At 40.5% G+C, this 26,764-nt stretch overlaps 2 protein-coding genes across 2 annotated transcripts in view; one reads left to right on the forward strand and one right to left on the reverse strand.

Moving 5' to 3' along the window:
* slc25a16 (solute carrier family 25 member 16) overlaps nt 1-6,627 on the reverse strand; it is a 7,258-nt gene extending 631 nt beyond the window's left edge. The window contains exons 1-9 of the mRNA XM_072436756.1: nt 6,609-6,627; nt 5,891-6,010; nt 5,704-5,796; nt 5,493-5,626; nt 5,347-5,410; nt 4,618-4,739; nt 1,931-1,997; nt 1,699-1,861; nt 1,459-1,527 (exon numbers count right to left, since the gene is read on the reverse strand). Coding sequence (XP_072292857.1) covers nt 1,459-1,527; nt 1,699-1,861; nt 1,931-1,997; nt 4,618-4,739; nt 5,347-5,410; nt 5,493-5,626; nt 5,704-5,796; nt 5,891-5,984 — 806 coding nt within the window. The 5' untranslated portion in view covers nt 5,985-6,010; nt 6,609-6,627. The remainder of the gene's footprint in view (nt 1-1,458; nt 1,528-1,698; nt 1,862-1,930; nt 1,998-4,617; nt 4,740-5,346; nt 5,411-5,492; nt 5,627-5,703; nt 5,797-5,890; nt 6,011-6,608) is intronic.
* A 2,619-nt stretch (nt 6,628-9,246) lies between these two features.
* Nucleotides 9,247-26,764, forward strand: part of tet1 (tet methylcytosine dioxygenase 1) — a 154,637-nt gene continuing 137,119 nt past the window's right edge. The window contains exon 1 of the mRNA XM_072436754.1: nt 9,247-11,291. Coding sequence (XP_072292855.1) covers nt 9,342-11,291 — 1,950 coding nt within the window. The 5' untranslated portion in view covers nt 9,247-9,341. The remainder of the gene's footprint in view (nt 11,292-26,764) is intronic.

Raw genomic sequence — 26,764 nt, forward strand, 5'->3', positions numbered from 1 at the left:
AGGCGATAGGGTTTGGCTTTATGAAATAGAATACATATCACAGTAAAAAATAAAAGAGCCATTAAAAGGTGCAAATTCAAGGGATTCAATTGGATTCTATTGGAATTCCATTATAGCTGTTTAGGGGCCATATTTTGCCCCTGGAGGTAGCGTTAATGTGAGCCATTTCCAGGGGGCCTTTGGGGGCTTAACGCTGGCGTAAAGAGGCTGGACTTGGCCTCTGGATGGGATGGTGCCAGTCCATATATGGTGATAGAGTTTGATCCAATGACTAAGAACTGTGGCATTCAAAAGCACCTCCTGTGGGAGATGTTTGTCATGCCTCATGTACAGGCAAAGAAAGAAGTGAGCAATAAGATTGTTTGATTACCCGTTTTTCAATGTGCTCCCAAAATACAAATAAAAAATTAATTAAAAAAATATTGAAATGCAGCCTTGGAGCATTTTTTGTACAACATGGAGTAAGATTGGCTTGTGCCACTTTGCCCGCACCGGAGTGCTCAGTGGGCACGAGAACAGAGCACAGGCTGTGGTCAGCTCAGTCTGACTGTATGTGCGGGTCTCGTGTTGGGCTGTCAGTCTGTGCCAGTTTCACGCAGACTGGGACAAAGATTTTTGGTGAATGTGATGTGACAATGAGGATTGATTTGATTTTCCAAATAGACGTTCTTCTCTAAGCTGAGCACATTGAAGTCTGCAGGTCCGGCCTGGCCCAGATCCCACAGCAACACGTCCAACACAGCGCAAAGAGCTTTAAAGGCCATTTCATACTTTATAAGAAGAAAGAAGAGTGTTCGTTTAACTACAGAGCTGCCAGAATAAGAACAAAGTTTGTTTCAGCTCTGCCATTCATACTTCAACTGAAGCACCGCAGCAGAACTATAGGCCCCGCCCCCTGTGATCCCCAACAACTGTTTCTATGCTGTTGCTATGGACATTATTATCACAGACAGCTCTGTTGAGAGATGGTGGAGAGAGGAGTGTAGTAAGCATTCACATTATAGAAATGGATGACGTGATCATCTCAGATGATGGGCACGGAACTACTATGTAACTGTTTTTGAAAGAAATATACAAAATGGAAATCCATAAACTTGCTGAGGCCATTGTGAACAAATGGTTTTACATTTGTTAATTTATGCAGTCAGTTTTTATATATATATATATATATATATATATATATATATATATATATATATATATATATGCCCAGTAATTACAGAAATATGAACCATAAACCAGGACAATAAATCTAAAATCTGACAGTTTTATTAGCAAATTATATGTGAACTCAATGTATTTGGAGGCAAGAATTGAGACTCTTTGCATAGAATCTAATTGTCATGGGACATTATATAAAAAGTCCAAAATCCCGGACATCTTTATCTTTATGTACCGGTAATCTTTACATTCATTATTTTTTCCAGCTTGACCCCGTCCACTAAAGATGATACTTACACACACTTATCCGAGTCAGGAAGCACTGTCCCTAACTGCATTCTTCTTCTGGCCACATCTAGCGGGTATCTGTCAAGACATAATAAATTGAGTGTTATAGAGTGAAAAGAACATCAACCAGTCATAAATCAAAAGGGGCAATAGCAGGCGCTGGCCAAATCCCACCAATGAAGAACTCACAGCTTGGGCTCATTCTTCATTTGGGTCATAAATGGTTTTGGCACCGCCTGCATCACTTACGAGATGGTCTGAGCAATCGCACCGGCCATTCCCCCACACACCATGTTGACGTAAGCTTTCAGGACTATGACATCGGGGTTGTCTGATGAGGGGGTCCCCAGTCTGTCCGGAAAGTGTTTGAGTCCCACGCTCTTCAGGGTCCCGAACGTGAAAAAGGAGAAACCTAAAGATGGAGTAAGAAGAAAGAGAGGTAAACTAAATATATGGCACGATGGCAGTTGATAATACTCACCTGAGTAAGGAGCCATTCCTATAAGAGTTGGTATTAGTCCTCTGTAGAAACCCATGATGCCTCCTTCCTGTAAGGATGAAGTTAACAATAAGATGTCATTGGTAAAAATACAAAAAATTAATAGATAATATCGTGCTTTTTCAGGTACTTAGTATTGAACTAAAACATACTGCAAGTAGATCCTTCCGGATCTACTTGCAGTATGTTTCGTGTATGTTTCATCGGGGCGGCAGTAGCTCAGTGGTAGAGTGCTCGTCTTCTGATCCGTCCGGCGGTTCGACTCCCCGCTCGGTCAGAGCGGTCAGATCCACTGGCCCGCAGGTTGGCGGTGCGATCGCAGCTGCCTCATGTGAATACTGCCGTTGTGTCCTTGGGCAAGACACTTAACCCAACTTGCCCCCCAGTGTCTGCGTACATCTGGGGTGTGAATGTGTGTGTGAATGGGTGACTGGTTCCTTGATGTAAAGCGCTTTGAGTACCTTGATGGTAGAAAAGCGCTATATAAATGTGACCATTTAGATCGTCATTTGACATTTTATTCACGGCAAACCACAATATTGACCTAAAACGGTTTAGTATTTTAGAAACCTTAACAAATATTGAATGTTTTTATTTTTGAAAAGTCACAACCCCACATATATACGGTACATCACTCGGAGGGTTATGTTTTACAAATAATCACAGATGAGTACAGGGATGTGAGCAGGGATAAGGGGTAGGTGAACACAGGAATTTTCGGAGCACTCGAGCCTCAGTTGCAAGACAAAGCAAGCAAATATATGAACGAAATAAAATACAACTTGGAGTAAACTAATAATGAAAAAACATTGTTAGAACAGGGTGAAAAGTGACTTGTTGAAAGGAAATTTGACTTAGCATAATATGTTCCATTTTAAAGACAGATATGCATTATGTGTATTCTGAATAGGCTAGCTCGGTAGATACAAGGGGGGAGTTTCTGTTGAAACAAACAACTCTTTCTACTTCAGGAAGGCTCCTCCCAATGGGCGGGTCTTACCACAGAACAGTATTAATATCGGAGTTCTCGATCTAAATTCTTTTATTGACAATGACTCTTGGATGAGAGTCGAAACGTCTATTTTTTCAAACTGAGTCCAGATGACTACAACTGAAGCTTTTTCTATTATGTGTATTGTTAGTAACCCTTACTTTAGTTTGGCATCTCATGTTTTAGAACTAAAAGTTCATAACATTTGTCTCCCTGCTCTTTCCAACTCGTCTAACTGGGTTTTGGCGCCATCTACTGGCTGCAGAGTGAATTACAAAAGGCTCATTAAAAAACAACTGGAAAGTTCTGTTGGAATGTAAGGAAGTTGTACTGATCGTGATGAGATGGGAGAAATTCACCAAACGAGTCTGACAATGATTTATAGATTTAAAAACAAGATTCTCAGAGCCACGTCTCAGATTGAGAAAATGTCAGTATGTCATCGAGGAAATGGAGAATGGAGTTGACGGTCGGAGGAAGAAACATTTTTTTAACTGGGATTCATCAGATTAGCACAAATGAAGCTAACTGCAACTCCAGGAATGTTTTTGATGAGGGAACAATGTTAGAACATAGTTAAAAGCTCTAAAAAAGTCATATGTGTGCATTAAATGTATACTTTTGATGGGTATTTACCCAATGTTAGATTTCTACTTGCGATGGAAGATGCCGTTAAGTATGCAAAAAGTCAACAATCACTTTCTAAAAAAAAGATTTTGTTTGTTGTTGACGTGTTCTTTAGTTAATAGCTGTAAGTAAGTACAGTAGGGCTGCAAGGATTACTCAAGTAACTTGAGTAATTTGATCACACAAAAGCTTAGATTATTATTTTATTGCTTCAATAATTCGTTTAATTTACATAATTAATTGAAAACACGTGAATCTGTTGTCCACAGAGCGCACAGAACGACTTGTGGCGCTTTCTTTTCATACGTAGCTTGTTCCAGACCTGCAGGAGCTAAAGCTCAGCAGAGTGCAGCGTGTTTTAAACTCACGAGTGCGACTGGGAAGAGTTTTGTTGTGTCAAAGAGCACGATGTTTTAAGCTGTAATTCTTTTGCAGCATTAGCACCGTGAGCCGTTCACTTTAGCCTCCACTTCCCAGTCACACTCGTGAGTTTAAAACACGCCGCTCTATCCTCTATTGTGCTTTGAAACAGCCAATACAGCCATGGAAACAGCAGGAGGACCATGATTTGAAAGAGAAAGTCTGCGATGACAGGGCGACGAGACAGAGGCTAAATGTAAAGTACACGGAGCTAATGCTGCTAAAAAACAAGATGCAGAGTTACAGCTCAAAACACCAGGGATCACTGGTCTCACTCAGCATAAAGTTTTATAAACAAGTTTCTTATTTTATGGCTACTGTAACTGTTACAAACAGTCTGGTGACAAGTGAATAAGTCCTTTATATATATTATTTATATATATTATTTATATACGAACAGAACGTTTTGGACTGGTGAAGTGAAATGTTGCTGTTTTGGAGACAAACGTGTGAAATTAAGAAACTTTTTTATAATATTTAGCAGAAGTAAACTATGTTTATTTGAAAAATGATTTAATGTTTTTAAATAGTACAACATTTGATTGCAAGTAATTTAAAATAAAAGTTGAGAAGAAAATGGTTAGGCCTGTTGTTTATAATGAGAGTTAAATATAGAAATGTTGAAATGTACCTTAAGATAGATGGTTTGAAAAGCATTTATTATTCCAGTGTAGCGATGTTCTCCTTTCACCTGGAAGGCCAATCTGGCACGGATCACATCCAGTGGGTATGTGAAAACGACTGCAGTCATACCTGAAGCAGAAAGAGAAAGATGCGCTTGTGGCACTTAAACGTACAATCAGACAGAGAGACAGGGCCAGCAGGTTTTTTCAGGACAAAAATCAGATTATTTGAAGAGATTAGTCAGTTCTCTGCAGAGGACATTACACCTCCGAAATAACTGCACCCTTTTGCCATTTGACACAGAATTACTTTTGCTTTTATTTAAAGCTGGAGAACCTGATTTTAAAACCATGAAAGGAGAAATGTTGCTCTCAGAACCCTTATGTACATCTCTAGTATGCATGGATTTTTCTGGCCACTTGCACATCTTTAGATCAGCTTTTTCAGAAGTGAAGCGAGGTGTCCCATCCTCAGTTCTCACCGCAAAACGTCATACAGTGAATCACATTGCTCTTTCTTACAACTTTGTGAGTGGCTTTTCAAATCAACAGTGTGGAGTGGTCTAATTTTTCTCACAAAGTTTTGCTTTTACACTTCATTTACAAGAAAAATAATTGGGTAATGCAGCTTTAACTTATCTTAGGACAAGCCAATGTGCTTTAAAGATTCATAAAAATACTGTACATTTCTGCTTTGCACAAAGTACAGACTTTACGACCAGATCGAGATAAGTTACCTGCCATAGATCCCGCCATGAGCCAGCGAATGTGCCCGGATATTCCAAACTTATTACTGAGCAACTGCATGAATGGAAAGGCATAATTATCTTACTGGAACTCAATTTCTGTTTGTATTGTTTCATGTTAAATAAATCAGAAATACCTTTTTATAAGTGTCAAGGGCCATAAACTGAATCGCTCCATATGGGAATATTCGAACCATCATGGCCCCATTCCCTTTGTACAAGCCTAAGAAGCCCTCTTTCTGGGGCACGGCCTTCAGAGTGGAAAACACACCTAAAAGTTTGAAATGGACAATTAAACACAGTAAAAAAAATCAGTACATTTAGCTGACATTGATACGGATGGGGTACCTAGGTGTTTGTAGTGATGATTCTGGGCTTGAAGCAGAATCTTTACTCTGTCCAAAGGGGCGATGGTTGTTTTGGCACAACATCCTGCCACTCCTAAAGAGACAACAAATAGTTCATTACTAGTATTGTCCTTCAACAGAGACGGAATTAAAGTACAATATTTGCTTCGTGTTTAAACTATTTGTACCTCCAGCCACAAAGGAGCGGATGAAGTGAAAATCTCTTTGCGCAGAGGGGCGACGTAGAGCAGGAGGTGAGGAGACCGAAGCCTCCGATGTCATTCTGGGAACTCAAGGCTTGTCCATGGCTGCACAGATAAAACGCCCTCATGTTAAGAGATAATACTTTATGATCGTAGAAGAAATGATTGTCATAGATAAACCCCGCCTCTTCATAGCTGAATGTCACCGTAGCAAGCAGCAGACTTAAATGCTTTTAATGTTGAAAAATGTCTACACATCTATCCCGATCTTAGAGGGGAAGTGGGCGGAGATAGGGGGTAGGTGGAGAGCCCCATATGCAGGACAATGTAGGACACCTCAAATATGCACGCAAACTAATGATAAGGGAACAGGCTTATAACATACAAGTATATACAAATTAATTTAACATATAGATATATGTCATTTTAAGCAACAGTAAGTACAATATTGTGCCTTTATGCATCTTAATACATGTCATTATACATTTATTTTGCTAAATCACTATCATGTACGCTCACAAACGAAGAAGCAGAAATGCATAACCAAAATTAGGGCTGTATGCAATGCATGCATAGTCAAATGGTTTAAGGAGCAGGCATGTGTGCTAAAGCCTAAATGAAGATCTCCCGCATTGACAGTTTGACAGTTAGGCAGGTGTAAAGAGCTCTTTATCACACACAAAGAGCATAAGAGCATACTTACACAAGTCAACTGTCTGTGTGATGCTTCCCTTTAGTTACAAGTGTCACTTGTTTCAGCACTTCTTGGAAGAGTCTTTTCTTTAATCTACACTTCTGCTGGAGACAGCTGATCACACTGAAAGCCGCAGTGTAATGCGAGTCCTGAGGAAAGCGAGACACTTTTATCATACATAACCACATTCGTGCCCTTTCTGCCTTCTTCTGCAACAGACAGCTCCAAGCTGTTTGGCCGTCGCATTTCGATGACGTAATGACGTACGCAAACATTACCACAAAAAAATCGCATAATTAACATTGTATTTGTGACAGCGTGGTAACACTAGTTCTTTCAATGCTATCTTCAACCTTCATATAAACTACCAAAAAAGCAAGTAGTAGCAGTTCGATTGTATTTTTCATTTAAAATTTACAATGGCTTATTTAGCAGTGTAGAAAAATTATTAGACGTTATTCTACTTTTATGTATGTATAAAATACAACATGATTTCTTTAGTCACTCAATATTCCTTAATAAGCGATAACAACTAACTGAATTTGATAATTATTTATCCAGTGTTAACAGCATGAACCATGAATTCATGGATTCATTGATTCATTTGCGAGTAATTTTATCTTCATTCGAACACTAAACGCTAGTCACTAAAACAGAAACATTTGCATGAAAGCTTCATCAAATAATTACATGAAAGCTAAATGCTTGCAAACACATCAGTAGAAATGTAAAACTATCTTAATGTGTTAGTTATGTTAGATCAGCGGCTTCACTCTACAAGGCAATACAAATGATGGATAGAAAACCTGTCCGATTTCATCACTGCCACATTCTCAAGAATAATAATTTATTAAGTTTTGAAAGCTTCATTAACCTGTGTTTTCTTAAATTATGTTTCAAATGTATTAATAACTTGGCCCCTGAACCGATCAATACATTTATACTAAACAGCAGCAGCAGAGTTACAAGAGGCTCCTCAAACCAAAACTGTCAATCCCACAGTGCAGGACAATCTCTTCTTTCAGAGCTGTAAACTCTGGAATTCGTTTCCCCCTTGAAATAAAGTGCATCTCGGAAGTAAATGTTCACCTCCAACTGAAGGGCTGGCTGAAAACTGTCCCACCTGTAAGTGTTATAAACGTGTTATGAACGTGTATGAGTGAAGAAGAATGACTTGTGTAGATGTGCACATTTATCTCTGATTTATTTACAATAATGGAAATGTGTTTTAATGTGTTTTATATCTGTGGGGGATTTAGAAAAGCCCAACCAGGGACAGGGGCTGAAAATTAGCACTGTGGCTATAAACTTTGTACGCATCACATCGGCTGCAAGCTTTGTTTTGTAATTATGTATGACTGCATTGTCCCTGTCAAATAAATAAATAAATGTATACAGACGTCTGCCTTTAGCGCGTGTTTTACTGCGCTTTACCGCGGTAGTGGCCGGAAACACGCAGGAGCAGGCGGTCTGATAGCAGAACAGATCCATGTCTGTCTGACGCAGAGTCCACTCCGGGTTTTCCAGCCGCCACCAGCTCGGGACCTGCTCCGGAGCCGCGCGCGAGGACCGACGACGAGTTCAGGGCGAGCGGAGGAGCGAGCGGTGACCGTGGGCTGAGCGTCTGTGCTGGGCGTCTGTGCTGGGCCCTGCGTGCGCCAAACACTCACCGCACGGTTTTGGCCTTTTAACACCGACGCGCTCCGCGACTCAACTTCTTTTTCATCCTTTCGACTGTTTCACATTTGCATATCCGCGTGAGAGCGACGGGAAAGTTGCCAGCGGTCTATATTTGCCGAAGAGGGAAACCAATACAAGGCTGGCTGTCTTGTTGGAGTGGAGTATTATTAGCACTTCAGGCAACTGTCTCTCTGGTATGTAAAGCATTTCACTCGCAGCTGTGCAACTTAAAACACGGCGACAAAGACAAAACATTTTTTAATCTATCCGCGACAGTTACGGCGGGTTTTGCGCACACGCGGTTGTAAAGGCGAGGTCAAGTGTCACAATTCTAGTGATCGGGGGCAGTGAGTGCGCTTCACGCGGGTCTGAGCTTCCGCCAGTGAGAAAACAGGTCCTGACATCCGCGCAAAACCCCGCGCCTCAACCACGCGTCTCTTTAAAGTGCTCTTTAAACCGCGAGAGTCCAGCAGGAGAAAGTGAACGTGTTTCCCCGCGTGTGCTTTCTTTATTGACGGCCGGATTATTGACTCCAGCGCCACAACTCCAGGCACATTGCGCGTTATTGACGTCAGACTTTGCTCTGGCTTGTCACAGCAGATCTTTCAGGCGGGGCAGAGCTGTCATTTTGAGGCAAACAGTCCAGTCTGGACAGAGCCAGCCGTGTATTTTACCACTGGGCAACACCTTTTCATTACCAAGTAGTTTTGATTGCACTATAATCACAAATCCCCCACAATAGCATTAATAATAGGGGTGTAATTGTTTGTTATAAGCTTTGAATAGCCTAATAGCTTATAATAGTCATAGTAGTTTCCTAATAGTCATAGTAGTTTCCTAATGCATGCACGAGTAATAAAAAACATGAACTACATCTGTAATAACTTAATAATAATTGTTTTTGGAAGTCAATGTTTTTCTTTTTCTTTCACAGATTATGCTCCTTCATCTGAAGTAAAAACATGATTAGTACTGATAAATACTGACAAATACTGACAAATACCATCGAATACCGAGCTCTCATGCTGGCAGACGGGCACTCTCCGCTTCACATCTTTAGTCATGCCTGCCTCAAACCCTGCAAGGAGACGGACCCCTGCTCAAAAGAGGGGCAGACAGAAGGCCATAAGCACCAGGAGCAAAACCGCTAACTCCAATAAAACTCGAGGCAGACCTGCAAAGAGGGCACAAGATGCACCAGCTGAATCCAAAGGAGCTACAGTGGGACCGACAGGGAAACGGGGACGAAAGGCAAAGAGGCCTATTGTGGACTCAAGAGGGACACCTGGTAAAGTAAGTGTTGCTGTGCTGGCGAAGCAACAAAATGATACACCTGCAGAGTACGGGGAGGACAACCTGGGACGGCGGAAGTCACTACGGGGCGCACAGCAGGCAGCTATAATTGTCAGCCAACTAGCCAAACCAGCTACTAGAAGAGGCGGAAGAGTGAAGTCAGGGAGAGCAGCAGCCTTACAAGCTGAGATGGCTTGTATAGAACATGAAGAGAGTAGGAGTACTTGTCCAACTTGGGCAGAAGAAACCAAAAGACTTGAGAAATGTGAGGCTGAGGACGTCCCGGTTTCTCTGAAAGCAACTTCTGAACTCCAAATAAAGGTCAAAGATCAAGGTGTGAGCAATGCTAAAGAGGCTAGCCCCTTAAAGGCTGATACCCCACCTTGCACTGACACTCTGGAGGACTGTTTACCAGGCAGTAGTGGCAGCACTACAACTGACAAAGCTGAAGCTACAGATGGTCAGAATAATGACAAGCTAAAGTGTGTGGCTGCTCTCCACATGAGCGAGGCTGATGAGCCAAGGATCTGTAATGACGGTGCTAAAGTTAGCTCATTGGAGATTGATTCGCTGTCAAAATCATCCATTCTCACAGATGACAGCTCTCTTGTCACTGGAAGCCATCCCGTTGACAGTGAGGCGGAGCCAGATGACCTTCGAACTGAAGTGGAGCAAGAAGAAGCGGAGGACATGTTGGAGGGAAAAGAGGGAGCAGAAAATGAGGAAGAAGTTGTAGAGAGGAATGAGGAAGTGATAGATGTTGAAGATGAAGAAGAGAGACACGGAGAGCAAACTCAAGAGGGAAACAAATGTTTAGAGATTGACAAAATAGATAGAGAAGAACAAAATAGGAGATTTGAGGACTTGAATGAACAAGAACATATTGATCGCATGGAGAAGCGGATACTCTCAAACAAGTCCAAATCAAACCTTGAATTCTCCAAACCAAACGATCTCCCTTATTCTCCTGTCTCATGTTCCCCAGTGTGCACCAAAGCCCTTGGATCTTCACATCAGAATCTGCATTATATAGGAGCCCAGCTTGGCACTGAAGGACATACAGATATTTGTAAAGTGTCTCCTAAACCAACTCCTGTGGTTATAAGAAACACGCCAGTTATTATCTGTAACAAATCTGTCAGAGCAAAGGGTCTATGGCAACCACCCCTAATGCCACACTTGGAATCCCCTGATCGACAAACCAAAGATAGCAAATCCTGCCAAGAGACCTATCACCATCAGAAACAATCCCACTTGACCTCATCATCGTCTCCACCTCCTCATTCGAGCGTCGCTGCAGTCGAACCAAACTTAGCCCAAAACAGAAACGCAGTCCCAGAGCAAGATTCGGCGCCAAAGATTCCCACCCCTTCTTTCGACGGCAGCTCTATATTCTCATACAGCTCCGAAAGCACCCGCTCCTCCTTGTCTTTTGATACCGAATCGGGCACAGAAGCGGGGTACGGGGAGCCTGCCGGCCTCTCGGTCCCCCTGCCCGAACCTGGCAGCGGGGAAGGGCCGGGCGGAGATGTTCCCCGGAGGAAGGAGAGGAAGAAGCGGAGCAGGTGCGGAGCGTGCGAGCCCTGCCTAAGGAAGCTCAGCTGCGGCCAATGCAGCTGCTGCCTCAACCGCAGGACGGGACACCAGATTTGTCAACTGAGGAAGTGCGTGCAATTGAGGAAAAGGAGATCCCAGACGCCGCTGTCGTTCGGAGCTAAGGTAGAGTATAGTTTGGTTTATTCATCCAGCGGTTCTGTGCGTTTGTGTGTTGTTTGTGGCATTTTGCGCCGGTTACGTTCACTGTGCAGCTTTGAAAATAAAATGTAGTGAAGACAACTATCAGTATTCTCTTAAGTGTCTTTGTGTTAAGAGTTAAGGATTTAGTTACTATCACATGGCCCACATTGCTGCACGTGGTGTGGGAGGCCGGGAGGAGTTTGTTTGGATTCTGGAGAGCGATACAAGCTGAACGCCCGACCAACCGCAGTGTTGTGATTGTTACGTTTCTTTAAAGGTTTGGGTTCGGTGAGGGTAAGACGTAGTTGGCCTGGAAAAACAAGTAAAATGTGATTTAATGTGCTTTATGTGAGTTTCGTGGTGTTTCAATGAGCAGACGAGAAGCGTCATGATTAAGTAATTAAAGAGTTGAACACAGTGCTGCTTTCTGAATTTAAAGAGATTATTATTTGGTCACGCCTTTATTTAAAAGATGACAATTAAAAGAAAATCCAGTCAATATAGTTTCATTTATAATACACAAGTAAAGACGCATTAGCAAAAACAATACAAAGGTAAACAAAAGAACAACTCGATAAGCCGCTGCGTAACTACTGGCAAAAACATTTATATTTTTGAATGAAACGCTAAACTCAGCATGTTTAGCATATTCAAATCCATAGGTTTAACATTTAGGCTAACTGAAAAAGTGTGATGATACAAATCTATTAAAAAACATGTTTAATCCTGTTCAATTTACATTTTTCATCATGTACTGAACGATTTGATGATTGAAAACTGATATAAACCACATACTCCCTGTCACACAGTTTTTTAGAACGGAACAACCCTCATATTACATCGAATCATTCATATAAATAAAATGTATAGCCTCGTTAGCCAGTCTGACGTTAAATCAATATTGCTTTTATCGTCGCCATGAAATATTATTAGCTTCATTCCAGTGCCATAACACAACATTACAAGATAAAGTGCAGCCCATAGGCAAGCGCATAAAGTGCAGCACGTGGGAATGAACATTACTAACGGAACCGGCCCAGAGTGAAACGCCATGTGGCTGTAGTGCTGTGTGTGAAGATTAGGGCTGATTATATAACACCTGCGAGCTTTACCCCGGCCTATGGCAAAAGATTATAGGCCACATAGGGATTTACAAACATATTCAACTCCGCATCGTGGAATGTGGGTCAAGGCGTGTGGCGTGACGTTGTATGTTTTAGGGAAGCTAGAACAGGCATTTTTGGAGCTAATGGAGGAGACATTTTGATGGTCACACAGGACTCTGGAGACAACGGTAATGGCAGACGGCGTTTTACTCTTCGGTGCAGAAGGCATCAGTGAAGTCACGGGGCAGCTTGAAATATTTAAGAGGAGTGAAAGTTTAAGTGTGTCATCTTCTGACGTCTGTGCGGTTTTAGGGCTTTCTTGTTGTGTGCTGCAACCAAGGGTGTTTTATGTTTTTAAAAATGAAATAGTAACTGTTTGCACTTAAACAGTTTCTATTCAGCCTTAATACATCGTGAGTATGGTTGAGCCGGGGGTCAATTGGAGGGTCAATGTTGTATAAACTTTTTCTCTTTTTGTGTATTTATCAATCTTCTCTATAATTAATTATTGCATAGACCTGGAACATGTGGAGTCCCAGTTTCCCAGGGGTTCTCAACCTGGGACGTTTTGCAGGGGGTCCTCACAGCTTTGTCTAGTCACAGGGTCAGGTCTTAAAAAACAGATACAGTATACTTCGAAATAGTTACATAAACCTTTCAATTGCAGTGAATTTACAGTGTTTCTAATCAGTGTTGGTATTATTTTTCATCATGTTTTGTGACCATGGAAAAGCTTGGGAGCCACAGATTTAAGATGTACTGGACCTTTTGAAATATATGTCCAGGACGACTAACATAGAAGACATATTACCAGCCACATTATTAAAAGACTCATTTCAGAACATGCTTGTAAACCCTACCATTGGGAGTTAGTAGCCTGTAAATCCCATAAATACAGGATGATGTTTTCTTATTTAATTACCTACCATTGCAGTTTTTGGGGTTGCTTACTGTGAAAATGACACCACCAACATACCCAGGGAATCGTTCTGTCTTAAACAGTGTGTACTACAAGCAGCCATAGACAGCGTCACAGCAGGAACTGTCTGTGAGGTGACTTTAGGATACAGGATGTTGGTGTATTTGAACTATTTCCACCAGAACATTGTGTATGACCACAACGTCTACGTGTGCATTAATGCGTCCCAACAAGTCGTGCCTGTTGGACACCTCACAAACCTGTTTTTATCTGAGATTATTTCTGCTTTGTTGCATGTAGATATTATTGCTTTAAGTTGCCATACAGGATAAATAAAGCCGGTTACTGACAGACCGTTTATTTGGGTGCACCTTTTAGAATGAGTCATGTTCTCTAATGTCTGTCTGCCTGTCATTAGGAAAACACACCCACAATTCATCTGTTCAGGTTTTATGTATCTGTTCATAAATCAGGTGAGCATTAGTGTTTCTTTAGGATAGTAGATTGCTTATTACACTTGTGGCCTCCTCTGATCTACAAAGGAGGTCAAGATAGTGCTATTTACACGTACGCACAGGTCAACAGCACAGTTAGTAATAGAAGTGGAAGAACACTACACACTACAAACTCAATTATATGTTCTCACAAGAGGTTTTAAGAAAAATGATCTCTACATTCCCAATTATCTCTGGGTACGAAGGTAAAGACTAAGATTTGTGTTTTATTAACACTTACTCTCTTCGTTAAGGTCCAGGAGCATTAACGTTTGAGAGAAGTCTGAAATCTGCTAAAGTAGTCCAAGAATTCATTGCATTTCAGAACATGTTTGCAGAGGTCTAAACTTCAGGGTTAGCAGGTTTTATTACAAGACGGGATATTTTGTTGTTTGCAAAGGAACTGAATAATCGCAGTCTTTTCAATTTACTAATTGCAACCAGTCGAATTGTGGCTTTGATTCCATTGCAAATATACACATTTGCTTGAAAAAACTTTCCTTGGGCTACGGCTAGACGCAATCCACAATGAGTGCACAACATCTCCTTCTTCATCTCCTGGCTAAGCAGAGGAGTCGCCCAGCTGAGATAACAAGTGCACTGCAAAACACTTGCTGATTCCATAAACTCCAGTGTGCTTTGGCCCCCAACAGTAGCATCCAGTTGGGTCTGTTTTCTCTGGCCCACTGATGACATTCAAAACACTTCAACACTCCGATAAGAGCTGTGTCAGCCGCTGCGATATCGCTTCAAATGAGCAATATGTTTAAAAAATACAACATCTCTGAAAATACCAATATTCTTTATTTACAGAGAGTTTGACAGTGTCACATTGGATCAATATTAAAAACTCAAACAAATAATTATTGCCATATTCATAATAATAATAATATTATTCAAATATGGGATTTTTCTCGATTATATTTGATGTTGTATTCACGTCGGAGCATCTTTCTTTATCTTACAGCTCGTGGGTTGCGCACTAGACAACAAAGCGGGCCCTTTTGTTCCCCTTGATGGAGGCAGCTTAATGTAAAGTGAGAGTGATTTGTCAGGTTTTTCTCCCCCCATAGTAACAAAGCAGAGGAGGGTCTTGGGCGCAGACGGTTGCCATGGCGACCTCATTGTCCTCACTAACCTTTGACCCTCGGCGCGGTTGTCTGATGGCGTATCCCTCGTGGTAATGAGGATTTGTGGAGATTAGCAGCAGACGCATATACACCTAGTGATTTAACCTACATCCAGGTAATTAGGTTAATTGACAGATGCCAGAGTTTATAACAAGGTTGTGTCTAAACAGTTTTATTAAAGTGACATAATTTTGGAAGAGATATGGCCCTTGTGCGACGCATGGGTTCCACTGGTGAGAATCATCCCTCTGGTACTGGGGTTTTATGTTTGAGAACGATACACTATAATGCAGTATAATGATAAAACAATACAATACAATACACTGGGCACGACTCTAGGCTATGTTCAGACTGATCAATTCAGATTTTTCACTATATTTTTGCTATTCAAACTTTGCTGCTGTTGTCGGGTGTTAGAAGGTGTAATCTATAATCATTTCTGTCTTTTCCAATTTAAAAAAAGTATTATTTCAGCGCTAGAAGTCAGATAAATGTGATAAATGTGATCTATGTGTTCATACTGCAGATCAGATTTGAATCAGATTTAGTACCACAAATAAAAGTGGCCTCGGTCGCAGTTGAAAGCTCCTGGTCACATTTGGACATAAAAATCAGATTTGACCAATGTTAAAGTCTGTTATTCACCTAAAATGACAAGATGTTAGCTATAGAAAACTGTATTAATAAATAAAGTCTATGATTGTTGTGTTGCAATTTACTTTTCCAAATCAATGTGCATTTTACAGCAGCAATATATCAAAAACAAGGGCATCTCCATCACATTCTTTCTACGTGGACACTGCATCATTTAAGCCCCTGTGGCCTTTTGGCTTGATTCTTTGGATTGTACATTAGCTTTAGTTTATTAGTCTATGATTCTCCTTGTGTTGCTCTCTGGCTGTTAAGTCATTCTCCACTGAACAAGATCAGACAGTACAAAGTGTCCCATTAACCAATATTAAATGTGACCACTAGGCCTGTCACAGTAATTACTATATCGATCTATTGTTCAAGAAATAATAGCTACAACAATCTCATTTGGGACTAAGTATTTATTGTGCGTACCTTCTCTTTGCACGAGCGTCACTGTGAACCAGTCACAGTGACGCTCATAGCTGTGTGGGACCAGCTCATGCAGTGAGTCTTTGCGGAGGCTGCACGCTTCATGAAATACCACCAGTGTCTCCTCATTATAAGCCATTATTAGCCCACTCTTCTTTCCATCAGCACGAGCACTCTCCTACAGCGCTAGCATGTTGAGGACGTGCACTAGCTCCATTTTATATATTGCAAAATGCTTGGAGAGTCTGCTGCTGTCTCCATTCCTTAGCCTACAATACACGTCCTACTCCCAATATCAAGGCCTTTCTCCAAACTCCAACTCATCCTTTTAAATGTATTATCAAGTCTGTTTTTTATGTTCCGTTTCAAATCACTCTTGGAATATCAGTATAATTTTACATGTCTAATATATTTGACAGTATTTACAGTCTCACATTGTACCCTGTGACTTGTTACTAAAGGCTTCTGAGCATCATAATCATGCACTGTAATGAGTTCATTTTCACAGCTTTTAGAGACCAGAGCAGAGTTTACTTTAATGGTAAAGCTAACTAGCATGCTAACAGAGCACTTTCTGGATCACTGAGAATGCAGACAGCACACAGTGGTCTGATTCTGACCCTAAGTGATCGTACCACAGATTTGACTTTATTACATGAAATAATGTAGTATGTAATATAGAAAGTCTGATACAACCACTTTAATAAAAGGGGAATAAGTTCTATCATGCAGCTGCGCTCCTCTGGTGAGGACGTTTCTGTTAAATCCATCCAAACCAATTACTTTTGAAATAACCCTGAGAAGTTGTCTGCAAACTTGAGAAGAGGCCCTGGAAAGGCTCTGAGGACAAGTGAAAATGTCATATTGCTCACGTCTGGAACAGATTTGTGAAATTAGAAAAAACCTGTGCGAGGTTTGATGCTTTAATTGTGAAGAAGAGTTCATGTGAGGCCATGTTACTTCACTGCGTTTCCACTTGGATTGGCATTTTTTATGTACCGCACTTGTTTAATTAGGCCTGTCATACTATATTATCATACTACAAAAAAAGTACAAAAAGCTGCACATGATAAATATTACGTGTAAAATATATTATTCCCACAATCATTGATTGAACAATGGGTCGATACAGTCATTATCGAGACAGATCTATGAAAGACGCCCACCTCCTGACATACCACCTCCTGGCAATACTGCAGATAAATGGTGTAAAAGTTGTGACTGTGACATCATCCTACACAATCTGACTACATCTAAAAAGAAACTGTGGGTAGAACTCCACTGCATTAGTCTTTGATCAGATGAATTCCCAGGCTCCCTCCGTTTGTAAGTTTGTGCCTTACAAAACGCTGCACACTCTAAGTCCTGGGATCAGCTTTGAAGTCGTGCCACTTGATTTCCCTTCCCTTGAAAGATGCCCCCTAAACCCTAAATGACAATGACAATGATCAGGTTTTGGAGGAATGCCCGTTTGTTCATTCATCTCAGCACAAAGGTATAGTCCTTTTTTACAGAGATATAGCGGTCTTATTTAACCATCCCTAATTCTTACACGTCTTAAAAAACATGAGAAAAACCTGACTAGTACATCTGAAACTATTTACAACGATCCAAAGGTATTCACTGCGTTTTTCACCGCGTTCATAAGCCTGTGCGAGTTTAAGTAACAGTAAAGCTAACAACAACTAGCATGCTAACAACAACTAGCAAGCTAACAACGCAATTTCAGTTTTTTTGAGTATTAAACACTGTATAATTCGATGCAGAAAACAACTGCTTTTACCACATATCTCTACTACTACTACTACTACTACTACTACTACTACTACTACTACATGGGCAGTAAAAATCTGGGCTTTTTAGATAATATTTGTAATTACGTGCAGCCTAAACAAAATTACGAGAATATGGAGCTTTTCAATATAGTGAAAAGTAAGTCTGTGCACTCCTCTTTAATACAATCATGATCACATTTCTTATATCCTCCCTGCAGTATCCGATATCACACTGCACCATAGATTTCCCAGTCCGTCGTCTCTGTTGTCTGCATACGTTTATGTGAAGTATGAATGTGTGAGCGCGTGCGGAGCCGGGCGCGCTCGTATGGCCAATCTGCTCACTCAGCATGCCACTGCACCAGAGCAGACTTAAAGAGAGCTTTTCCTCCTTCTGTGTGAGGCCCTCAGGCTTTCTCTCTGTTTACTAATGGACCCAGTCACCTCTGTGTGTCTCCCAAGGTGAACCGTATCACCGTGTCGACACTGCAGCGCTGGGCTGGGTTTAGCTGCAGTCTGACGTGCCGCATCTGGCTTCAAATAGTGGAGAAAACCCCGCTTTGATTTGATGTGAGGCGAGTGCGACCTGGAGTGTGTCAGGGCCATGAACTCACACAGTATTTGAAAGTGCTGTATTCAATTTGTTTCCATATTGGCTGTTTCAAGGTGAGTACTGCACGTGTAGAGCTGTTCATTCAGGAGCCCAAAGGTCGGCAGCTCCGTCCTCACATCTGCCTGTGCACGCTGTTGTACTGTCCTTGGGCAAGACACTTATCCTCCTGTGTGTACTTTGAGGTCTTTTCAGTTTACTGTTTAATTTTACTTCAGTATTTACAGAATAAGCAGAGCGTTCTGGATCCAGACTGACACAAAACTAAAAACTGGTTCATCTTGATTTCTGTAAATTGCACTTCAAACTGTCACGTATTATACTTGTTCCCCCTCGCACTCCGTACACAGACAGAAGAGACCCTTTCCTGAAACATTTCTCAAGAAATGTAATTGACTTGGTTAAATAAACCTTTTTAGACTTTGCAAGACAAATTGTTTCCAACTGCAGTGGTGGAGGTTCCACTCCCGATAAGTGAAAGTTAACTTCAACACTCCAGCCAAAGCCCAATACATGAGGTTGTTGTGAATCCCTTTTGGGCTTCACATAGTGTATGTGTCCTTGCTAAATATAGTGTTTCCCAAAATGACTTTGAATGCTGCTGTGAATAGAACTGCATTTTCACTCCACACATCTGGTGCAGCTGGTTTCAACATATTTTTTGCCCAAATTAAAAAAAGATTAGTTTTGGCGATGCTCAGATACTTCAACTTGTTACTATTTTAACCATCCTTTTGCCCCAATTGTGGTTTCTTTGAATAGGTCATGCTTTAATATACAAAGTGAAAAAAGTGGTCAAATCTATTGATAGCATTTGACAGACTGCCCACTAACTCAGTTAGAACAATGATCTTCCCCAAGGCTGCTCTCTTTTTGTCCAGAGTTACCGCCAGAGCTGTGCCTTCTGCCAAACCTCTTGGCAATACGAGTCACTCTACACTAACGTGTACAAACGTGTTACAGAAAGGTCCACATTTAAAATAAGGATATTTAAAAATGTCAACTCACATCAGAAAGAACCACCTCTACTGTAGGCATCATACAAATACCATTAAGTAAATAAATGGATAAATGTTCATTTGTACAACTGTCCCCACTTCAGCAAACTTACCTTGGACGTTACATAGGTTTGGGCGTAACTTCGGTGGACACAAAACTTTCAAAACAGATATGTCCCTTGCTGACCGTTTGTCAGACTGCTGACCGCTCCGTGCTGTGCGAGTTACTGTTTTGGGTCGGGCGGTGCCACAAAATACCGAAGTAAGATGTTGGTTTTCCCCATGTTGTAAACAATGTTGTTTCGACGTAACAACTTGTAAAAGGACACGAAAAGAGATCAAAATTCTTCTTCTTCAAAGGTGTTCTATGGCAGTTGGTATCCAAGCGTTATGTCTTAGACTTAAGACCTCTTATGATTGAACTCTGCTTCTTCTTCTTCTTTGGTGTTTTATGCCGGCTCTTCTTCTTTATTCTTCAGACTTTATTCTTAAGACTTTATTCTTCAGACTTTATTCTTTAGGCTTTATCACCCCCCCTCACCCCCCAGACTCTGGGACAGGTGTGGCGATTAGAAAATTCAAAACTATTAGAGAAACAACAACAACAACAACGTATAACGTCTCAAGAATAAAGTCTGGCGGTAATGCAACACTCGGATGCCAACCGCCATAAAACAACAACAACAACAACAAAACTATTAGAATTCTACTCGCCATGGTAACTGGTACTGCGTGGACGTAACTGATACCGGACACCAACTGGTTACGTCCAAAACACATGGTTTTTTGGGCAATTTCAAAAATACGAGTTGAAACATTTTGAAAAACATTTGGGGCCTGAATCTAGAAGTATTTCCCCTTCTTTTCATTGTTAGTATGTTCTTCGTTTGGATTAAATGTTTCTTTTAAAAGTGGTAGAAGTTGAGAGTACCATCGTGTAACAACACTAGATCGAAATTCAATTCCTATCTGGATTGGACATTTAAAAAAAAAAATTGGAATTTGTTTGATCTGATGTTCTCATTTTATCTTATATATATGTATAATGTATAAGGTTTAAAAAATAACAAAGACCTTGTCATTTTTGGATTTTTTTAATGATGCCCTAGATAAAGACTGTGTACTTTAGTGTGGAGTGACCCATAGACATATCGACACAAAGATGCAAATCGTGATACTTTTAAATGATGTGAATTCATATTAAGGCCAAATAAAATAAATAGTGTGTTTCCGGTAAAAAAAACAAAAAACAGGACGTAGAACGTTTTTTGGGGGTTTTTTTAATCCTGGTTTTGCAGATAGTTTTCTTTTCTCAGAAGTGAGCGTCTTGCATTGAAGTGGCCTTATTGGTATGCAGATATTGAATAAAATAGTTCTCTACATCTAAACTCAGGCGCGGATCTAGACCTTCTCACCGTTCGCACGTGTAAAACGAAACCTATCAAAAAAAGTGCAGCGATTTTCACATCTTACGATCCCCACAGATGATTTTTTCCCCGCAGCTTTTGGATTCTCTCTCACAATTTGACATTCTCAAAACGCACAGCCAGTAAATATGCAATAAAATGTTTAATAAAGGAATATCTTATCTTAATTTCGTTTTTTTTTTTTTTTTTTTTAAATTCAGGTCAGGCGGGTTACCGGAAACACATGATTTTTTGGGGGGCCCTAAATAATAAATGTGACACAATGGAATGGAGGCCAGTCACCTTTCAGTTCATGGTCAAATGCTTGACCCGTTGCACCACTGAGACCTTAATCAATGTTTCTATATTTGGTCACAATTCATGAAACTTCTGATTGGCTCGTCTGCTTCTCCCGTTTAGAAGCACGCCAACTACATCACATGACCTCGTTTTTTTACAAACATTTTACCAGAGCAGAATTTGAATTATGAATGTCCATTTGGAAAAAGCATGGAGAGAGTGCATCTCCAGAGGCAGATAAAAGGAGTCATAGTCACTTAAATCTGTTACAGGAGCAGGGTTCAAGGTCCAGTCAGACTTCATATTTATTTTACTCTGCACATTGGTAATGCTTATTTTCATCTGAGTGGAAGGATATGACTTAGTTTATGTTGTAGTATAGATTATATAAGAACACTTGTCACTGTTTAATGTCAGTTATTGCTTTTATAATCTCTTTCTACAGGTTATTGATTTATTTTCTTTCTCGTTTAAGCAAAATATTGGCACTCTTTGATCCATGTTTTGCTTTTAGTCATGTTAATGTTACTCTGTCATTGATTCATTTTGTTTGTTTCAGTGATCTTCCATATTTCGCTCCAAACATGTGTCGCAGCAGCTTGTTTTATTCCATGAAGCTCCTTTGTATTTTTAAAGTCCACTCTCCTTCCTTACCATAAATGTCTAAAAACCCATTATCCCTTTGACCCGTTTTTTGTTGGCCTTGTTTGAAACAGTTTGCACTTTCTTCTAGAGCTTACCCTGGCTCTTTCTTTCACTGTTTGGAGCTGTAAGTCCACGTCCCGGCCAATATACACGTTCACATTAGTGTCAGGAGTAATGGCCGCTCGGACAGCTGCTGGCTCAGGCTGCACATGGCACAGTCCTCTCTCCAGATGTGCTGGACAGGCTTCATGGACACGCTGCAGAATGGATGGCTGTAGCTTTAGCTTTAGCTCTGCCTCAATAGCTCAGTGTGATTAATGTCCAAGTTAGTTGTATCTAATGAAAGGTGGAAAAGAGCCTTGTTTCAAATGGAAAACGTATGGGTTTTTTAATAGTTGTAATGGCGGGGTGTGGTGAACGAATTTCCTTCTGGGATCAATAACATTTTCTGAATCAGAATATGGTTACAGAATATAAAATAATTACTGTTATTCAGTGTTGTTAAATGAGACAGAACAAGGTTAAGCTGAAAAAAGTCAAGATGTATTTAGGCCTCTGCGAATAGTCTTGTATTGTTTTGGTGGTTTCAGTTTGCAGTCTTTGACATTTAAACTTCAGTGCTGACGAGGTTGTAACAAACTTACCTTCCATTTTTCAAATTTTCTAATTGCCTGTCCTGCAACACGGTATTTAAACCCAACTGATGCAGTGAGCGGCTTCTGAAACGACCATGTGGAAAGACAAATGGTAATAGAAAATATGTCAGTTTGAGGAGGGTCACATCATTGGCATCGAGTGTACTCCAGATCTGAACCCCAGACAGTGTTTGGGACGAGCTGGAGAAGGCTTTGTGCAGTGGTCACTCTCTCCATCATCAACACAAGATCAACTGGTGAAAAATAATGCAACACTGGATGGAAATAAACCTTTTAATTATATTACAGAAGCTTATTGAAACTATGCCACAGCAAATGAGTGCTGTAATCAAAGATAAAGGCGGCACTACCGTAATTGGCCATAATTGCTTCCAAACCTTTAATGATACTAAGACTTTCACTTTCACAAAATTGTCATTACAGCGCTCATCACTGTTTAATGTATAACTCCCTTAACTGGCTACAGCTAAACGAAAGGAGACGGCTCCATTGGCTAATCCTCATCTTTAAATGCATCTACAATGACTTTCCCTGTTACTTGAAATAGTATTTAGAACCATTTAGCACATCACATGCTCCAATCTAACATCGCCGTTCTTTCCAGTTCCATTGGTAAAAAGAGAAACAGGAAAGAAGGCCTCAGATTGGAACAAGCTGCCTCTTGATCTTCATTTCCACTGTATAAATTCTCAGTTTACTCTTGTTTAAAGCTCGCCTGTACCTGCTATTGATGTAATACACCGTTATTACCAACTTTCTGTATTAATACTCCATTTTCTGTGTGTGTATTACTTGTATGTGTCAGAATGTTGTATTCTCAAACTATCTCAAATTTGAGGATTTTTGGGGACAGTTGTTAATTATTTCTTTATTGTCATATGTTTGTTGTAAGACGCAGGATGTGTTGTGTATGTTATGTAACAGCCATCTTTGTGCTCCAGGACCCCCTCGAAAAGGAAGTGTAGGCACAGTCGTTTTCCGAAGAAACTCCCTTTAACAAATCGCTGTGGGAACAAAGCGATCGATGCCGTTTACTGTAGAAGAGCTGCTCTGTCACCCGCTTTTCCACAACTACAAGAGCTAATGCAGACTTTAAGAACCATGTTGGACCAGAAACAGACACAAAGACATGTAGAAGAATAACTTGCTCCAACGATTTGATAAATATAAGAATGCTAACGATAGCTGCAGGTAAATGCTGTATTTTATCATCTACAAATGCAGAAGTAAAACATAATTCTCATTCTAACTCAAATGCTCCTCTATGTTCTAATTGTGCATGGTCTCTTTTCAAAATAAATAAATAATCAGTTTACTTTTATACTTTTATTCACGTATTCTGTCAGGAGATGTCCTAAAGGAAGGTAAAAGCTGTGTTTCCCATTCAGAGCTCACTACATCTGAGGACGCATTAGAAGAAACTGTGGTACTGAATGACAAGCAGCCTCGATTTTAGATTTTAGAGTTTATTTTTGAATCTATAGTAACAATCCATTTTAAGAGCTAATCCGATTCTCACCTGGTCTGAGTGTACATTTAAAACGTTTAGAGTGTAGATTGCGTCCTAAATCCGTAAACTCTTGACATCTGAACCACTTTCCATCTTCTATAAGTTATTGAGAAGTAAACTTTATTATAAAACCCTGTTCATACAAGGTTTACTGATATTGACAGTTAAAATGATGCGATCTTGATCAAATAGTGAGAAAAATGTCATGTACTAACTAATGTGATCCTTGTACAAGACAGTGTGCTAATTCACCCATTTCAATTCATATGTTTTTTAGGTTATGTTTGTTCTGTTAGTTAGTTAATAGGTCGGATAGCGCGACGACATGGGCGGAGCTCTGTAGAAAATCCATGTGGTGGTAGTAAACCGGGGGAAAAACATTCTAATTTAGAAAATTAATTGATGACCAGGTGAAGAGTGGACAGTTAAAAGTGCTTTGTATAACCAGCTTTAAAGTTAAAACAGTGAATCTTTCTGTGTGACCTCTGTGTGAGCAGCCGTTTGTGAAAGTGTAAGACCGCGCACATAGTATTGTTTGCTTTGGTGTAACTGATTGTTGCACGTGTACACTCGGCCGTGATGGTCAAACCTGTCAGACGGTTATGTGAGCTGCTGGAGGGAAAAAAGTCAACACTCGCTGCACGTACACGATCCAAAAGAGACCAAAATGTGTGGAATGTGATGGGAATTGAGTGACAAATTCTTGCATTTTAGGTGAGAAGTAGCAATGCAATATATTGTAATTTGAAAGTACATGAGAATATTGTGAGACTTGTGGTATCATGGTATTACCATTGTTGTGGCATATTTTTTAAATTCAATTTATGACTTTATTCTGACTAAAAACGCTAAAGCGTTTCTGTAAATGTCTTGGTTGAGGTTCATATATGTAAATGAACCATAAATAATGTGAATGAAGCATAAAATAGGCCAGAAATATAGCTTTTTCATATTTTTTTCAATGAATTGTGAAACAGGGATGACACTGGGGAAGGACATACAGCAACAATACAGTTCTCTCACAATTCAACATGTGTCTTAGTACACGTATCCCAATATTGATAATATACTAACCCAGCAAAAACAAATATTTCTTTATACATATCCGTGTACTGTGTATTTTCTCTCGGTTCAAATATAGCTTAGAGTTAGAGCCGTTTTCTCACGTTGTTTAAAATGATTACCGTATTTTCCGCACTATAAAGCGCACGTAAGTCTTAAACTTCCTCAAAAGCCGTCCATGCGCTTAACAGTCCGGTGAGCTTAATATATGGTTTATTTCTGCTTGTGCTTACTGACCACGAAGATATTTTGTGTGATACACGGCGTATAAAGAAGATTTGGGACACGAGACGCCGATGCGCGACTATATTTACAGTACTCCGGATCCGGAAGTCCCAACAACATGTGTGCAAAGCATTCTGGGAAGAGTAGTCTACCTGCACGCGGCATACGCGTCACTTTGTCAAAACGTAAACAACATTTTCAGTCAGGCACAACGCAGACACCTACCGGTAAATGAAAACCGCAAATGAAACCCCAAGAAACTTGTCCCAAGATGGCTACTGCCAAGAGACCATTGGATCTGTTATATTATCACAAGAAATGCGCTTACGGGCTAAATTATCAGTCGACTGTGGGAATCAAAAGGCCGGAATCATCACTGAACTGCCGCGTGGGTCCGAGATGCGGGATCACATGACCAAAGAGATGCACGGAGCACTATCGGCGCTTTGGCTGCTTTTACCATTATGCGCCCCAGCAGACATTAAACCGGGACATGGGACGTAAACAATCGGGGCTGTCCCAGGTAAATCGGGACATCTGGTCATAGCTATGTGGGATGTACTTCGGCGCATTTGAAGGATTTGATGATGAGGAATGAAATGAAAAAGTGAGTGTATTGTGATGTATTTTACATGTTGCAACTGAACGAGGCTGGGAGTTGTTGTGAATATGCTAACTGTCTTTTAGCGATATCAGACTGTGTTGTATTTTACGTGTTGCAACTGAACGAGGCTGGGAGTTGTTGTGAATATGCTAACTGTCTTTTAGCGATATCAGACTGTGTTGTATTTTACGTGTTGCAACTGAACGAGGCTGGGAGTTGTTGTGAATATGCTAACTGTCTTTTAGCGATATCAGACTGTGTTGTATTTTACGTGTTGCAACTGAACGAGGCTGGAAGTCGTTGTGAATATGCTAACTGTCTTTTAGCGATATCAGACTGTGTTGTATTTTACGTGTTGCAACTGAACGAGGCTGGGAGTTGTTGTGAATATGCTAACTGTCTTTTAGCGATATCAGACTGTGTTGTATTTTACGTGTTGCAACTGAACGAGGCTGGAAGTCGTTGTGAATATGCTAACTGTCTTTTAGCGATATCAGACTGTGTTGTATTTTACGTGTTGCAACTGAACGAGGCTGGGAGTTGTTGTGGATATGCTAACATGTCTGTTAGCGATAGCAGAGTGTTTGTGTTGAACAATGTTGATCTGAATGAGTTGAACGCGTTTCATAAAGCTCAACTGACTCTGACTTATCCGTCTGTTTTGTTTATCTTATGCGCTTTATCGTCCGGTGCGCTTTTTTACACATGGTACACAGATAGCTGATTGTGCGCTTAATAATCCGGTGCGCCTTTTCGTGCGCAAAATACGGTATTTGCATCACAATATATTCGAGCTTCCTAAGTACCTATGTACCTGAAGCTAAGTACGTGAGCAGTAGTAACATGTGTATTGGGGTGCATCATGTGGTCTGGTCTGACATGTGAGGAAAGAGTGTATGTTTGGAGTGAGACTGTTTAGACTGGCCTCATGTTTGTTTTACAGTGTGTCACAG

Source organism: Eucyclogobius newberryi, unplaced genomic scaffold (genome assembly GCF_026437365.1).
Source record: "Eucyclogobius newberryi isolate DKJ021-1_F unplaced genomic scaffold, fEucNew1.0.hap1 SCAF_8, whole genome shotgun sequence".
Taxonomy (NCBI): domain Eukaryota; kingdom Metazoa; phylum Chordata; class Actinopteri; order Gobiiformes; family Gobiidae; genus Eucyclogobius; species Eucyclogobius newberryi.